We start from the raw sequence: 16,056 nt of genomic DNA on the forward strand, positions 1-16,056 counted from the left end.
AAATGATCAAGGTGAGGTCTTTGGGTCATCGTCGAAGCCTTCCGTTCTCTCTCTCTCACTCACTCACTCACTCACACTCTCAGGAATTTAATATAGTATGCCTCACCTGCGAACTCGCTCCATCACGCAGTCTCGAACCGCCTCCAATCCTGACCTCCGCCCCAAGCAGCAACTCTTTAAGCCGCTTGACCGGCGAGCATCTCTGCGTGAACGCATTAAGAATACAATATACAATATATTTCTATTAGATATAGAAGCCTCTTCATTATACTATTTGGCCAGTTTTGAGCGGTGATTTACAAACATCACTATAAGCTGGTGGCGCGTTAAGAAACGTATTGGATTCTTTGTTTTCCTGCCCCAAGAGTCCAAGTGTATGAAAGGGCATAGGTGACGGCTCCTGACGCAGCAACGCGTCTCCTGGGGTAAGCTTTTCACCTTGTGTGAGATCAATACAACTTGAATATAATATAATAATTTTCCTGTACAATTATGTCTGTTGCAAATGTAGTTTTGCGAAAAATATAGCTGTCTTTTGTGCTCCAGGCTTTTTTTGGGGGGGGGAATTTACAATTTTGTATTATTTCTACAATTCAGCCATAAAAATGGAAATGTCAGAATCGGTGCTAGCTGGCCGAGCGAGTTAGGGCTTCGCTACTTGATGCGGAGGTCGAGGTGGTGGCGGTTCGAACCCTGCCAACGGCGAGTTGAACCTAGGGTATGGTGCCACGATACAAAGTCCTCTGTATGGGGCATTGTCCTAGCCTCCCGAATAGGGGTGAGTTTCGCGACATCAAAATGAATCATCATCAAACATAGAAATGTATTACATTATGCAACCGACCCAAGTCTTTGGCTCTGCAACCTCTAGGAAAACTATGCTAATAACAACAACGAGGTACTCTTCATTTGTCTTTGTGCAGAATACAATACTTGATATTTGCTCTGACCTTCTCATCTTGACCACCTGTTACCACCTCTGCATCTACACACTACAGCAAGTGCTCCGGGTTCTAACACCTTGTTAGCAAGGTAGATGTGTTCTCAGTGAAGGGCTCTTGATGGGGACTTTACTTCAGGAAGTTCTGGTTAGAAGCATTTATTCCAAGAAATGGGGAGAGTTGTCCGTAGGTCCTTGTGTCACTTTGTATCTCGTCTCTACTTCACCTGATGACAAATGAGGACAGCAGACACCCCTTGAACTACACTGATGCTTTGATCCCCTCATATAAGAATAGATATATATATAAGTGTATATATATATATATATATATATATATATATATATATATATATATAGATAGATAGATATAACTTAAGAACTTCCACCAGTAAGATATACAATCGCACCTGCAAATGAAAAAGGTTTATGTGTTATCCCTCTGGTAATCATAACCAAATTAATAGAGTGAGGATTAGCATTAGAAAAAAGTATACATGAAGAGAAAAGTTTAGACTGTTCAGTAATAACAATTGATGAATTTGCAATCAACTACGCAGACAGAAAACCCTCGAGGCCCAGACGGTGTGAGAATGAAGCAGAATTTTGTGTCACAACATTCTGAGGTCAAAGTCAAGGATTATATATATATATATATATATATATATCTATATATGTGTGTCTGTGTGTGTATATATATGTATATATATATATATATATATATATATATATATATATATATACTCGTATATATGTATGTATGTATATATATATACACACGCATGCAAAGGAGAGAACTCAGGAAAGAATTTGATCATTTTTTTAATCAAATTTTTTGGGTTTGACCTTTCCTCAGAGATGCTACCTGTCAATATTGACACCTTATACACACATACACATATACCACCCACCCTTCACCCATCCCACACCCATTTGTTGTCCCTTTTACCATGGCTCCCTGTGGATGAAGGGTCATCCAAAACCCCGGCCCGCTTATTCCCAGGGTCTGAAGCAGTGCAGCAAGACACAGCACCTCGTCCCTACTGATCCCTGTTGGAAGTTTGTTTCATTCACTAAATACTTTCACGATCGTTGTAGAAAATAAATCTAGATGGATACGTCACTATTTCAAGAATTGCTCTGTGTGGACAGTTTTAGTCTCCAAGTTTGAGCACGACCCTTGACCCAAACATGTTTTAAGAGGCTGGATATTTGTCGACCCAGTTGTTGTTGTTGTTGTCGTTCCCTAGACTGTCTGTCCGAGCAGTCCCGTCTCCCCAAGGAATGCCATAGCCGAAACTGGGTTTTCCCACAAATCCTTTATAGAGCGTATGTCGTGTTGTTTGCGTGCGTGATTGTGTATAATGCAGTCTTCCATTATGTGTTGTATGGTATGGGGTGAAGTGTTACATCCTGGGCAGCTGTTCACAATGCGGTCATCCAGCCTCTTCTGGTAACTTAGAAGTGCTGGGTGGTGACCGCACCGCAGTCTGGCCAAGTGGACTCTGTCCTTTCGTGGGAGAGAGGATTCAGAAGGGTGGATATCAGGGGGTCTGGCATGCTGCAGCGTCTACGTCGTGGGACCACCCCCCAACCCCAAGAGTTGGGGACCAAACGGCAGCAACCACCCCTGGCCACCGGCTCTACGCAGGTGGCACCGATCCCCAAGAGGAGCTACGCCTACCTTGGGGAGTACCACCCAGTTGTTGTTTGGTTGACTGTATAGGTGACGCTGTTGGATTGCTTTTCCAGCAAAATTGACTTATTCTCTCTCTTCTTTTCCTTTCCCCAAGGGCACAAACGTTTTTGCACGCAGTAGCTTACGGAAATTTTGATAATAAATCTGATTTAGTGAAGAACTGGAAGAATAACGTTGCGTGCGTCAATCTACTCTCAATCATTACGTGAGAGTGTTTCCCCGCAGCTGAATGAAATTGAATGGAGAAAACTGGAACAAATCGTTAAACTCAGCCGACGAGGATTTTGATGATAAATCTGATTTAGTGAAGAACAAGAAAAATATCATTGAATGCGTTAATCTACATTCAATCATTACGTAAGAGGGTTCCCCCCCATCTGAATGAAATCTGAAGACATCTGGAACTAGTCGTTAAACTCTGACAAAGGATAAAGCGAGAGGGTTGATCCCTTTACTGTGAAGAGAGCTTTCCTTGACTGAATAAAATCGTCTGGCGACAGTTTGAGTTGGGGGGAAGTCTAGCCTTGCCGTATGTCGCCATCTTTTCAATTTGTCTCGTCGTATATCTTGGGTTTCATTCTGCCCGACTAGTGACTTAGATTGTTGACATTTCGTATTTTTCACTTTTATTTTCTTTCTTCGTTTTTTTTTTCTTTTCTTTTCTTTTATCGTCTTTTCTTTCATGATGCAGACGCGACAAGGAAGACATTACATGTTATTTCTTTCTTTTCTTTTTTCTCTCCATTTCTTTTCTCCTTCCTATTTTTTCTTTTATATTCTTTTTCTTTCATGATGCAGAAGCTACAAGGAAGACACGGGGCATGACTTACTGTACTGAAAAATTAAAAAATAATATACTTTTTTATGGACCAACCCGGTGGCCGCGTCCGGGGAACACAAGGCCGCGGGTAACACCACGGTTATTGATTGAAATTGAAAGTTGCACAAACGCTTAATAATTTATTGCGAAATTTCTATATATCATATCTTTGCATTTTTTAATCTGAGCCTTATTTTTGATCGAAAGCTCTCCTGACAACATATTTGCCTTTGTAATTTTAGTGAACTGCCTCGAATTAAGCAAATTTTTTGTGTGTAAATTTTAATGATTTCTACGACTATTTCCATACACTGAGTCAACCACTTCCACCATTTCTCTTCGTCTCCACAGACTCTTCCACATATCCCTTCGACTACATCCACAGACTCTATGAACCACTTCCTCAGACCCCCTTCAACCACTTCGACAGCTTCTGCACACCCCATCAACCACATCCGGAGACTCATATTAATCCACACTTTCCCTCATCCACTTCCTTATCCTCTTCCTCCTCCTCCTCCTCCTCCTCCTCCTCCTCCTTCTCTCCGTCTCTTCCTTTTCCTGCTACTCTTGCTCCTGTTCTTGTTGCTTCTCCTGCTCCTCCTTCACCCTCATCTCCTCGTACTCCTCCTCCTCCTCCTCCCTTTTCCTCCTCCTCCTCCTTCTCTCAGCTCCTCTTACTCCTCCTCCTCTTCTCCCCCATCTTCCCCTTTCCTCCTCCTCCTTCTCTCAGCTCCTCTTACTCCTCCTTCTCTCCCCCATCTTCCCCTCCTCCTCCATAACCATTCACCAGAGACGATAACCGGCCCTCACGTGTTCTCTCTTCCACGTCCACCAGGAGTACCATTTCCCACCAGTTGCGATCGGGGGGATGGCGTCCGGAGGCTTGTTCCTGGTACTGGTGTCCCTGGTGATCCTGGTCGTCTACCGGCGGAAGAGCAACCAGGCGGAGCGAGAGTACAAGAGGATCCAGATCCAGATGGATACTCTGGAATCAAATGTCCGATCCGAATGTAAACAAGGTAGGTCCCCCTTTAACATAATTACCTAACCTAATCTAACCTAACGTAATCTCACCTGAACAAAAGTGAGCTAACCCTGTCTCACTTAAACTAGCCTAACCTAACCCTGCCTGACTTAACCCTAACCCAGCCTAACATAACCTAACCTAACTTAGAATAACCTAACATAGAATAACCTGGCGTCAGCCTTAATCGAATTAAAAGGAACATTAAGTACGGAAGGAAAGACAAGTCATTAGTGTATGAAAGGATCGAGTTTGTGCCAAAGCTGTAGTTTACCAGCGATTCTATGCTTGTGAACCATGTCGTGAGTGCTAAAACCTCTTCTTTTACCTTCTCCTCCTCTTCCTCCTCCTCCTTCCGTAGTGGATGGTCCTTTTACGTGTATTCCTTCGCCATCAGCATATTTCATGCATTCACATTTCCATCTCCTTTAACCCCTTCCAATTAATTTTTTATTCTGGCCACCGACAGCCTGTTTTATTCATTCACCTTCCGGGAGGTAAAGGCTCTTATTATCATCGCCATTAGCAGTACATTAACTTAGACCAATAGTCTAATTCTTTTCATTTATAAACAATCCTGATGATTGAACACAGTTGTAGTCATAGCCAACAGCTTCAGTGTCGAGAACTACACAAAGCTTATTATTAATTCGTTAAAGGAAATAATAATCATTCTTAGTTATTCAGTGGATGAATAATATATTACCTAATAACCCTAAAGCAGTCTCTACCAGATACTGGCTATTCTCTTTGCCTAGGAAGCTATAGCACACTGCCTTTTGTCTCTACACTCTTACTATTGCAGAACGAGATTGCCCACAAGGCTAGAAACGCTAGTGAACCCATAGTAATAACCAAGCTGCTTGTTATAGTTTCATCTTTGAATATCGCTATACTTAGTTACGAGTTGTTAATGTTATTCCTTTTCTCCTCCTCCTCCTTCGACACCTGACGATGTCTGCCTTACACACCGAAGCGTTCGCCGAGCTGCAAACGGACATCACGGACCTGACGGCGGATCTGGAGTCGTCGGGGATTCCCACACTCGACCTGAGGACCTACGTCACCAAGGTGTTCTTCCCAGGCGTTAATGAGCACCCAGTGCTTAACGACCCCAAGGTAATTATAAGGGGTTTATTATTATTATCATTATTATTATTATTATTATATTATTATTATTATATCAACATATATATATATATATATATATATATATATATATGTATATTTAGGGATTAGAGAGAATATATTCTTTTATAAGCGCTGGGGATCAGATTAAATACCTTTGCTTTTTGACTGTGACCCACTGACCTATGATATATACCATCCGGCAAGTGTCTTTCTTTGTCTAGTACACATAATATCTCTTTTATAACAAAAGTTATTTTTTTCTCAACAAATAACAACAATGCAACGAAATGTTTAATGGTACAGTTCCGACACATCATGGTGTCATGTTGAATTGTCAGCTATAGTAAAATTGAGGACGTAAGAAACTGGCACAGCTCTTTGTAATAAAAGGAAAATATACATTGCCTCTTTGTTAACTAAGTCTAATAAAATCGTGAATTAGATAGTTGCCACATACCGCCATCGCCCAGTGCAAGACTGTACCAGTTTCATTTGTCCGAAACTGTGATAATTGGTTTATTGGTATCAGTGAAAGTAGAAGCCAATAATAATAGTTTCAGCTTATCAGTTAAAGATAGTGCCAGCAATTGCGTCAATATTATTATTGTAAAATTTTATATATACTGTCAGTATGGCAAACAAGTGAATAGTGAAGATAGTGACACTAATAAAATTACCACTAATTTTGTTATCTATAATGTTATAGTCCTTGCGCTCCAAGGAGTCTGTTCAGGGTGGGGGAGAAGCGGGTATTCCCCCTGAGTGCGACGTTGCCAATTTGACCACCAATTATCGGGTCGTCACTATCACCTCTCATCCAGTGACATCTCGGCGCGGCAACATGGTGAAAAAGCGCTGTTGCCACGTTTCATAGAATTTATTCAAATCGTTGTTATAATCCAAAAAAGTGATAATTATAAGAAAAAATCAAATAACACATAGATGGGAAACGAGGCATGTACTAATTTGGCAACATGGCTCACAACGTATGCCACACCCTGAACGGACTCCTTGGAGCGCAAGGACTATACTGACCGAAAGGATCTCATTGAGAGAAAGCGTGTCACTACTTTGTGTAATCAGGTCACACCCTGACCTAGCCTCAGATGGATAAAATTCACAGGTCAAATGACGCCCGGGCCAGTTTGGGTCATTTAGAATAATGAAACATGCAAGACTGAAGAGAAAAGTGTTGATAAAACACTAACCTGTGTTAGTGAATCACCAGTATTTGTCAGTGACTCACTAACACGTGTTAATGGAGCATTATTGCTTGTGAAATAAATTTCACTATTTACTAAGGAAGAACAAGTACGTGCTTATGAGGATGGTGATGAGGCACATTGCGATAAAGCACCAAGATATATTGCTAAATCACAAAAACACTTGCAGGTAAGGTAGTCATACTTCAGCATCTGCTAAAGAGGATCACAGACAGTGATCGAAATATACAGATCTCTTTACTTTCGCCTATTATTCTCCGAAAGTGGGTCATTAGTATAATTTTAACCAATGTGCTACGACATTGCTTTGTTGTTACTATTGTGTGTTTCGTTACAGATGCGGTCCAACGGTGCCGGCATTGGGGTGGGTGCCTGGGACAGCGCCACGGTCCACTTTGAACAGCTCGTCACCAACCGCTACTTCCTTCTGGCGTTCATTGATACTCTTGAGTCGCAAACCACTTTCAACGTCAGAGACAAGTAAGTGTATTATCGTAGATGTGCGCACACACACACACACACACACACACACACACACACACACACACACACACACACACACACACACACACGGTCATATATGAGCTCTGAGCTCTCATCCGGGAGGGTAATATCTGTCGATCACGAGGCCAACACGTGATATAAGACCATGTTGAATCACACACACGTCGTGGGTGAAGAGTCTTCACTCTATTTTAATCAATCACAATATATATATATATATATATATATATATATATATATATAATATGTGTGTGTGTGTGTGTGTGTGTGTGTGTGTGTGTGTGTGTGTACGAGCAAACATACGTGTGTGAATACTGACATAAACATACCAATGAAATGAAATTATGGTATTTACCAATTTCATAATGCAAGTTTTTCTTCTTAGGTTTTTCAAGACAATCCGCCATTTTTTTAACTCTCCTTTCCACCAATTTTTTTCTTCTTCCCTGACCAAAGTTTTCCTCGTACCCTCTCCGTCTTTCCCACAATTAGCAATTTCCTAACTTTGTTGTTGTGTGCGGAACGCAAATGCTCAAAAATTTAAATATGAATCCTCCCCTTGCGTGTCTTGGTGTGTTTCGTACACATTTTGGAAAAAAAAAGGAAGAAAGGGAAGTCAACTTTGGTAATGGGGGGTTAGAAAATGGGGTAGATTTTATTAGATTGTAGCCCAATTTATTCTGGAGGCGTAATGGGAAGCGTCCTGGTCTCCTATTTGCTTAGATCTGAGTTCGAATCCCACACTCCTCTCCGATTCCCAGCAGTGACTGTTTGTTACCTGCCCCAACAGTCCCCAAAGCGGATAATAGGGCAATAATGATGGCTTCGACCGCAGCTACTCAGCGCCTCCTGCCGTAGGCTCCTTACCTTCTATACGCATAGGGTTTATATCGGGTTATTTCATGTTATTATTGATCGGCGTCGTATAGAACCATCTCCTCCATCTTCACAACGCACAAACACCCTTACCCTCGCCTCGAGGCGCAACCCCTATAGGCTGGCACTCGGTCACCGGACAGAGTCCAAGATCTATTTAAGCTTTTCACACATGAAGAGTGACAACCAGTGACAGCTCACTTCCTCCTCTATTCCTGGTGACGCAGAAACAAACACTAAGAGAAAACTCCAAAGTGTTTTCCCAGAGAGATCTATGGGAAAGTCTGAGGACCGTTGCCAACCACTGTGGGACTGCGGGTTTCCAGTCAGTGAAGTTTGAGGGGGCACTTTTTATCTATCTATATATATATAATATATATATATATATATATGTATGATATATAATATATATATATATGTGTGTATATATATATATATATATATATATATATATATAGTTTTTTCATCAGCGCAAGTTGTATATCAGTGATATGATTATATTAGAAAATACAAACAGTATCATGACTTGGCAACTGGCTACCCCCAATCCCGGCGAATTTGTATTTTTTATTTTTTACTATGATTTGGATAATCCCCCTCCCCTGCCAGTATTTTGACGTTTGAAAATTCTTTATTTTTGTTAAATGAATTGGGGGAGTCTTGATTCATGCGTAGAGTCTTTGTAAAGCCTTTGTCGCCTTTGATTTATTTAATGCATTTAATACATCGATACATTTAATACATTTAATCTAATTTTTTGTAATTTAGAATTTATTTTTAAAGTATTGACTAAATTTTGATTAAATTTAAAATTTCATTACATTTAACTTAATAGATTTAATTCTTTAATACAGTTAATACCCTTAATTTAGTATATTTAATCTAAAATTTAGTTTTACTTTAAGATTTTATTTTAATTAGATTTTGATTAGATGGTCACGAAATTTTAAATTCCGATACATTTTATTTAATACATTCAGTTGAATACATTTAATACTCTAATACATTTAATAAATCGATGGGTTTTTTGGACAGGGAACTTCATACAGTTGAGGGGAGGGTCTGTCTACATCCCAGTGACGATCTTTATATATTTTATTCTGGGTAATATTGGACTACTTTATTTGGTGAGGAGTTTAGGGTGGGCTGAGGAGAGTATTATTGTAGTAAATGGTGGAGTTACGACACCACCCTTCTGATCTCATTCACAATCGTCCTTACCCTTCACCTCTTATTCACTTTCCTCTTCAGAGTGAACGTAGCTTCTCTCCTGGTGGTGGCGCTGTCGGGGAAGATGGAGTACCTGACGGAGGTCCTCCGCCTCCTCCTCCTCCGTCTGGTTAACAAGAGTGTGGGCAGCAAGCACCCGCAGCTGATGCTAAGGAGGACCGAGAGCGTGGTAGAAAAGATGCTGACGAATTGGATGGCTCTTTGCATGTACACTTACCTCAAGGTGCGTGGCCCGCTTCCAGGTTCTCTCCTGTGTAGAGAGTCTTTTAGCAGAGTTCCTTCTTGAATATTTCATTTTTCGGGACTTTGGCAAAGGCTTTCTGGGGTCCCCGTTTTTTTTTTTTTTTTTTTTTTTTTGAGAAAAATGTTAATGTGTTTAAGAATAGCTTTATTAATCCAGAGTATTTTATAGTTATTACAGTTTCCACAAATAATGTATGTATCAACTCAGTTATGTTTGTATATATTTATTTGTTTGATGCGGGATGGGTGAAGAGTGAATTAATTTCTTGGCTTACCACTTCTCAAATAATGAAGTACATGTATGTCTGTATTTATTTTTTTATTTATTAATTAATCTATTTTACTCTGCAATACCCATTCTATTGAATTTTTTTTTTAAAAACCCTTTATGCTAGGTTGGTAGATGAACTAAAGAAATTTAATAAAATCTTACAGTTTTAGTTTTAGAAGAACCTAACTTGTAAATCTTTATAGTATTTATTAGATAAGATGGCAGCCAGAATCATTAAAAAAAATTAAGAAAAAAAATCCTTATGAAATACTCAAATATTTTGTTTTGACTAACGTCATACAATTTTAATCAGTTTGGAGGAACCTACAACCCCACAGAAAAAAAAATAAGAATTAGAATAAAATTAAATAAAGTCACATATGAATATACGTTCTTATATGGCATAAGGTGAGCAAAGGGGGTAGGGTCACTGTCCAAGGATTCTGAACCTCAGCTGCCTTCTTGAGGTTCCCGTTTCTCTTCCTCGCAGGACCATGCCGGACCCTCGCTCTTCTTGCTCTTCAAGGCCATCAAGCACCAGGTGGAGAAAGGACCCGTGGATGCCATCACTCACGAGGCGCGCTACTCCCTCTCCGAGGAGCGCCTTCTCAGGGAACAGATCGTGCACTCTGTAGTGGTGAGTACCCCGCACGAAACGCACAATCGATCCTCTTCCTCTTCCACTTCCTCCTCCTTCTCTTTCTCCTCATTTTCCTACTTTTTCTCTTCCACCTTCCCTTTCTCCTCCTCCTCCTCCTCCTCCTCTTCTTCCTCCTCCCCTTTCCCACTTCATTCTCCTACTTTTTCTCTCCCACCTTCTCTTCCTCCTCCTCATACTTCTCCTTTTCCTCCCCATTCTCCAACTTCTCTTCCACATTTTCCTCTCTTTCTCCTCTTACTTCCCCTATTCCTACTCATTCTCCAACTTCTACTCTTCCACCTCATCATTCTCCTTGTCCTCCCCCTCCTCCTCTTCCTACTCATTCTCTAATTTCTTCTCTTCCATCTCTTCTTCATCCTGCTACTCCTCCTCCTCCCTCTTACTTCTCCTTTTCTTCTTCTTCATTCTCTACATTTACTCTTCCACCACCTCCTCCTCCTTCTCCTTCTTCTCTCTTCCTCCTCCTCCTTCCTCCTCCTCTTCCTCTTACTTCTTTTACTCCTCCTTCTCCTACTTTTCTTCCACATTTTCCTCCTCCTCCTTCTCCTTCTTCTCTTCCTCCTCCTCCTCTTCCTCTTACTTCTCCTTTTACTCCTCATTCTCCTACTTCTCTTCCACATTTTCCTCCTCCTCCTCCTCCTCCTCCTCCTTCTTCTTTTCCTATTCCTCTTACTTCTCCCCCTACTTCGCCTTATCCTCCAAGTATTCCTCCTTTTCCTCCTCGTTTCCCTACTTCTTTTCTTCCTCCTTTCCTTATCCCTCCTTCTCCCTTCTTCCTTTCCTTCACTGCACTTATTTCCTTTCCCTTCATTTCCCTTCCCTTCCGTTCCCCTTTTCTTCCCCTGTTTTCCCTTCCCATCACCCCCTTTATCATCCTTTACCATCCCGCTCCTTCATCTTTCCTTTCCCTACGTGTTTTCTTAACATCGTATGGTCTCCTGTAATTTTACTAAGTCGCCTCAGCATTGATTTCACCTCTTCGACTTTCTTCGCGTCATCATCCTCGCTTTCTGATTTTTACTCCTCTCTTCCCTTCTCTTTCCTTCTCTTCCCTTCTTCTTTCTTCAGTCCTGCTGTTCCATTCAATAGTATTTCCTCGTCTTTCTTCTCTTGTCTTCCATTTTTCTTTGCCTTTTCTTCTTCTTCTTCCTTCACCTTCCTCCCCGTCTCGTCCTCCTCTCGATTCTTCACACTCTACCTCCCACCACTCCCCCTTAATCCCTTTCACCTAACTTATCTCTATCTCGCAAACCTATTCCCCATACCTGTCTTGTCTGGGGAACGATGAACCTGATCATGAATTCGATTGAAAGAAGATGCGATTGCGAAAGGTGACAGTGGACGACAAGATGGAGAGTTTTGCTTGGGGCTTGAGGTCAGATGGTTGGCGGGTGGGGGTGGGGGTGGGGGCGTTGGTGTCGGTTGGGGGGGGGGTTGCCTGCAGGTCACAACCCTTCCAGTGCGTGTTAGGGCAAGCTGGACGCGGGGGGTGCGTAATTATCTCGTGTAAAATATTTTTTTTTATTTGTATAATGGACTTAGCTGAATAATAGCAAATGAAAAAATCATGATAATAAGACATGCAAATATATATTCATGTATACATATTGGTAATGGTAACAATGATAATAATTATGATATTAGAAATGATATTAATGATGATAGTAATATCAGTTATAATAATAATGATAATAACTATAATAACAGTAATGATAATAATGATAATGATGATAATAATAATGATAATAATGATGATAATAGTGATAGTAATGATAATGTTACAGATAATAATGATACTGATAATAATGATAATGATAATAATAATAAATATTAATAATAATAACTGATAATAATAATGATACTTAAAGAAATACATACATACATGCATATATGGAGACATGACAAATATACAGAAACATCACACGTGCACACATATATATCTATATATACATAGAAATGAGACTTTCCTCCATACAATGGGGATAGACGAGACAAAGCATACACGTATAAAAAAAGTACAGGATTATACAGTTGAAGTTCATAGAAAGAGCGGGTGTCAACCCCTTGGGGCTGCACCTTCAGGTGGAATTGAGGGGCTTTTGAAAATGGGCAGTAGGGAGATGTTTGTCTCCGACGTCCATCAACAACAAGAGACCTTGTCTTTTTTTTTTTTTTTTTTTTTTTTAACCCAATTTAATGCCTATTATGATCCCGTCTTCTAGCATAATAAAATAAGCTTGTTTGATTGCCACCTGGGTGAACTCTTACGACTAATTCCGAAAGGGAATATTAGTAATTCCATTAAGAAGTATGTTTTTAATCGGTACACGCTCGCCTGACTCGCATTATCATGCAACGCCAATAATGGACAAAGCGCTGGGAAAAGAATTTACCCACGCACCGCTGCGAACAAAGCGGGATACACCACAGTGATGAGATGTATTTGCAGTTCATTTATTACGCTGTTTTAACAAATAACTTGCGTTGCGCTATTGGTCGGGGTGTTTGTGTGTTATTTTTATTGTTGTTGTAATTGTTATTATTATTATTATTATTGTTATTATTATCATTATTATTATCATTATTATTATCGTTATTATCATTATCATTATCATTATTATTATCATTATAGTTATTATCATTATCATTATAATTTTTATTATTGATTTCATTAACATAATTATTTTCATTATTATTATCATCATGAACAGACTTAGCCCAAGGGCGTGGCGGTGACACCCCTCCAAACTTGGGCCTTTTCACCCAGTATTCACTTTTGGGCCTGTGGCACCCATACCGTACCCCTGAGTGGTATCAAATTGGACTCCACGGCAGCCGTGGACGCCCTCGACCTGTGGGTGATATGGTGGGTAAATCTGAGCAGGTGACCAAAATGACCCAAAATCCAAAAAATCTCAAAGGAGAAACCATACGAATTTTGCCCAAAATCCGAAGGTGACCGATTTGGTCCAAACTTGCCTCACAGGTAGAGAGTCGGACAAAGTACAAAGGAAGGTAGACATGAACAGCCTTAGCCCAAGGGCGTGGCGGTGGCACCCCTCCAAACATGGGACTTTTCATCCATTATTCACTTTTGGGCCTGTGGCACCCATACCGTATCCCTGAGTGGTGTCAAATTGGACTCCACGGCAGCCGTGGACGCCCTCGACCTGTGGGTGATATGGCGGGTAAATCTGAGCAGGTGACCAAAATGACCCAAAATCCAAAAAATCTCAAAGGAGAAACCATACGAATTTTGCCCAAAATCCGAAGGTGACCGATTTGGTCCAAACTTGCCTCACATGTAGAGAGTCGGACAAAGTACAAACCAAGATAGACATGAACAGCCTTAGCCCAAGGGCGTGGCGGTGGCACCCCTCCAAACCTAGGACTTTTCATCCATTATTCACTTCTTGGCCTGTGGCATCCATACCGTATCCCTGAGTGGTGTCAAATTGGACTCCATGGCAGCAGTGGACGCCCTCGACCTGTGGGTGATATGGCAGGTAAATCTAAGCAGGTGACCAAAATGACCCAAAATCCAAAAAATCTCAAAGGAGAAACCATACGAATTTTGCCCAAAATCCGAAGGTGACCGATTTAGTCCAAACTTGCCTCACAGGTAGAGAGTCAAACAAAATATAAATGAAGGTAGACATGAACAGCCTTAGCTCAAGGGCGTGGCGGTGGCACCCCTCCAAACTTGGGCCTTTTCACCCAGTATTCACTTTTGGGCCTGTGGCACCCATTCCATATCCCTGAGTGGTGTCAAATTGGACTCCACGGCAGCCGTGGACGCTCACGACCTGTGCGTGTAATGGCGGGTAAATCTGAGCAGGTGACCAAAATGACCCATAATCCAAAAAATCTCAAAGGAGAAACCATACGAATTTTGCCCAAAATCCGAAGGTGACCGATTTGGTCCAAACTTGCCTCACAGGTAGAGAGTCGGACAAAGTACAAAGGAAGGTAGACATAAACAGCCTTAGCCCAAGGGCGTGGCGGTGGCACCCCTCCACACTTGGGACTTTTCATCCAGTATTCACTTTTGGGCCTGTGGCACCCATACCGTATCCCTGAGTGGTGTCAAATTGGACTCCACGACAGCCGTAGACGCCCTCGACCTGTGGGTCATATGACAGGTAAATCTGAACAGGTGACCAAAATGACCCAAAATCCAAAAAATCTCAAAGGAGAAACCATACGAATTTTGCCCAAAATCCGAAGGTGACCGATTTGGTCCAAACTTGCCTCACAGGTAGAGAGTTGGACAAAGTACAAAGGAAGGTAGACATGAACAGCCTTAGCCCAAGGGCGTGGCGGTGGCACCCCTCCAAACTTGGGACTTTTCACCCAGTATTCACTTTTGGGTTTGTGGCACCCATACCGTATCCCTGAGTGGTGTCAAATTGGACTCCACGGCAGCCGTGGACGCCCTCAACCTGTGGGTGATATGGCGGGTAAATCTGAGCAGGTGACCAAAATGACCCAAATTCCAAAAAATCTCAAAGGAGAAACCATACGAATTTTGCCAAAAATCCGAAGGTGGTAGATTTGGTCCAAACTTGCCTCACAGGTATAGAGTCGGACAAAGTACAAAGGAAAGTAGATATGAACAGCCTTAGCCCAAGGGCGTGGCGGTGGCACCCCTCCAAACTTGGGCCTTTTCACCCAGTATTCCCTTTTGGGCCTGTGGCACCCATACCGTATCCCTGAGTGGTGTCAAATTGGACTCCACGGCAGCCGTGGACGTCCTCGACCTGTGGGTGATATGGCGGGTAAATCTAAACTGGTGACCAAAATGACCCAAAATCCAAAAAATCTCAAAGGAGAAACCATACGAATTTTGCCCAAAATCCGAAGGTGACCGATTTGGTCCAAACTTGCCTCACAGGTAGAGAGTCGGACAAAGTACAAAGCAAGGTAGACATGAACAGCCTTAGTCCAAGGGCGTGGCGGTGACACCCCTCCAAACATGGGACTTTTCATCCATTATTCACTTTTGGGCCTGTGGCACCCATACCGTATCCCTGAGTGGTGTCAAATTGGACTCCACGGCAGCCGTGGACGCCCTCGACCTGTGGGTGATATGGCGGGTAAATCTGAGCAGGTGACCAAAATGACCCAAAATCCAAAAAATCTCAAAGGAGAAACCATACGAATTTTGCCCAAAATCCGAAGGTGACCGATTTGGTCCAAACTTGCCTCACAGGTAGAGAGTCGGACAAAGTACAAAGGAAGGTAGACATGAACAGCCTTAGCCCAAGGGCGTGGCGGTGGCACCCCTCCAAACTTGGGCCTTTTCACCCAGTATTCACTTTTGGGCCTGTGGCACCCATACCGTATCCCTGAGTGGTGTCAAATTGGACTCCACGGCAGCCGTGGACGCCCTCGACCTGTGGGTGATATGGCGGGTAAATCTGAGCAGGTG

General features: G+C 41.8%; 1 protein-coding gene across 3 annotated transcripts in view; it reads left to right on the forward strand.

The window, feature by feature from the left end:
- LOC143021454 (plexin-B-like) overlaps window positions 1–16,056 on the forward strand; it is a 224,489-nt gene that overhangs the window by 176,711 nt on the left and 31,722 nt on the right. For all 3 annotated transcript variants that reach the window (XM_076178947.1, XM_076178946.1, XM_076178948.1), the window contains exons 10-15: window positions 1–11; window positions 4,298–4,481; window positions 5,463–5,605; window positions 7,178–7,320; window positions 9,472–9,673; window positions 10,455–10,601. The exon at window positions 1–11 is cut by the window's left edge and continues 226 nt beyond it. In XM_076178947.1, coding sequence (XP_076035062.1) covers window positions 1–11; window positions 4,298–4,481; window positions 5,463–5,605; window positions 7,178–7,320; window positions 9,472–9,673; window positions 10,455–10,601 — 830 coding nt within the window. The remainder of the gene's footprint in view (window positions 12–4,297; window positions 4,482–5,462; window positions 5,606–7,177; window positions 7,321–9,471; window positions 9,674–10,454; window positions 10,602–16,056) is intronic.

Source organism: Oratosquilla oratoria, chromosome 42 (assembly GCF_046742065.1).
Source record: "Oratosquilla oratoria isolate Oo_2021 chromosome 42, ASM4674206v1, whole genome shotgun sequence".
In the NCBI taxonomy this organism is placed as follows: Eukaryota; Metazoa; Arthropoda; class Malacostraca; order Stomatopoda; family Squillidae; genus Oratosquilla; species Oratosquilla oratoria.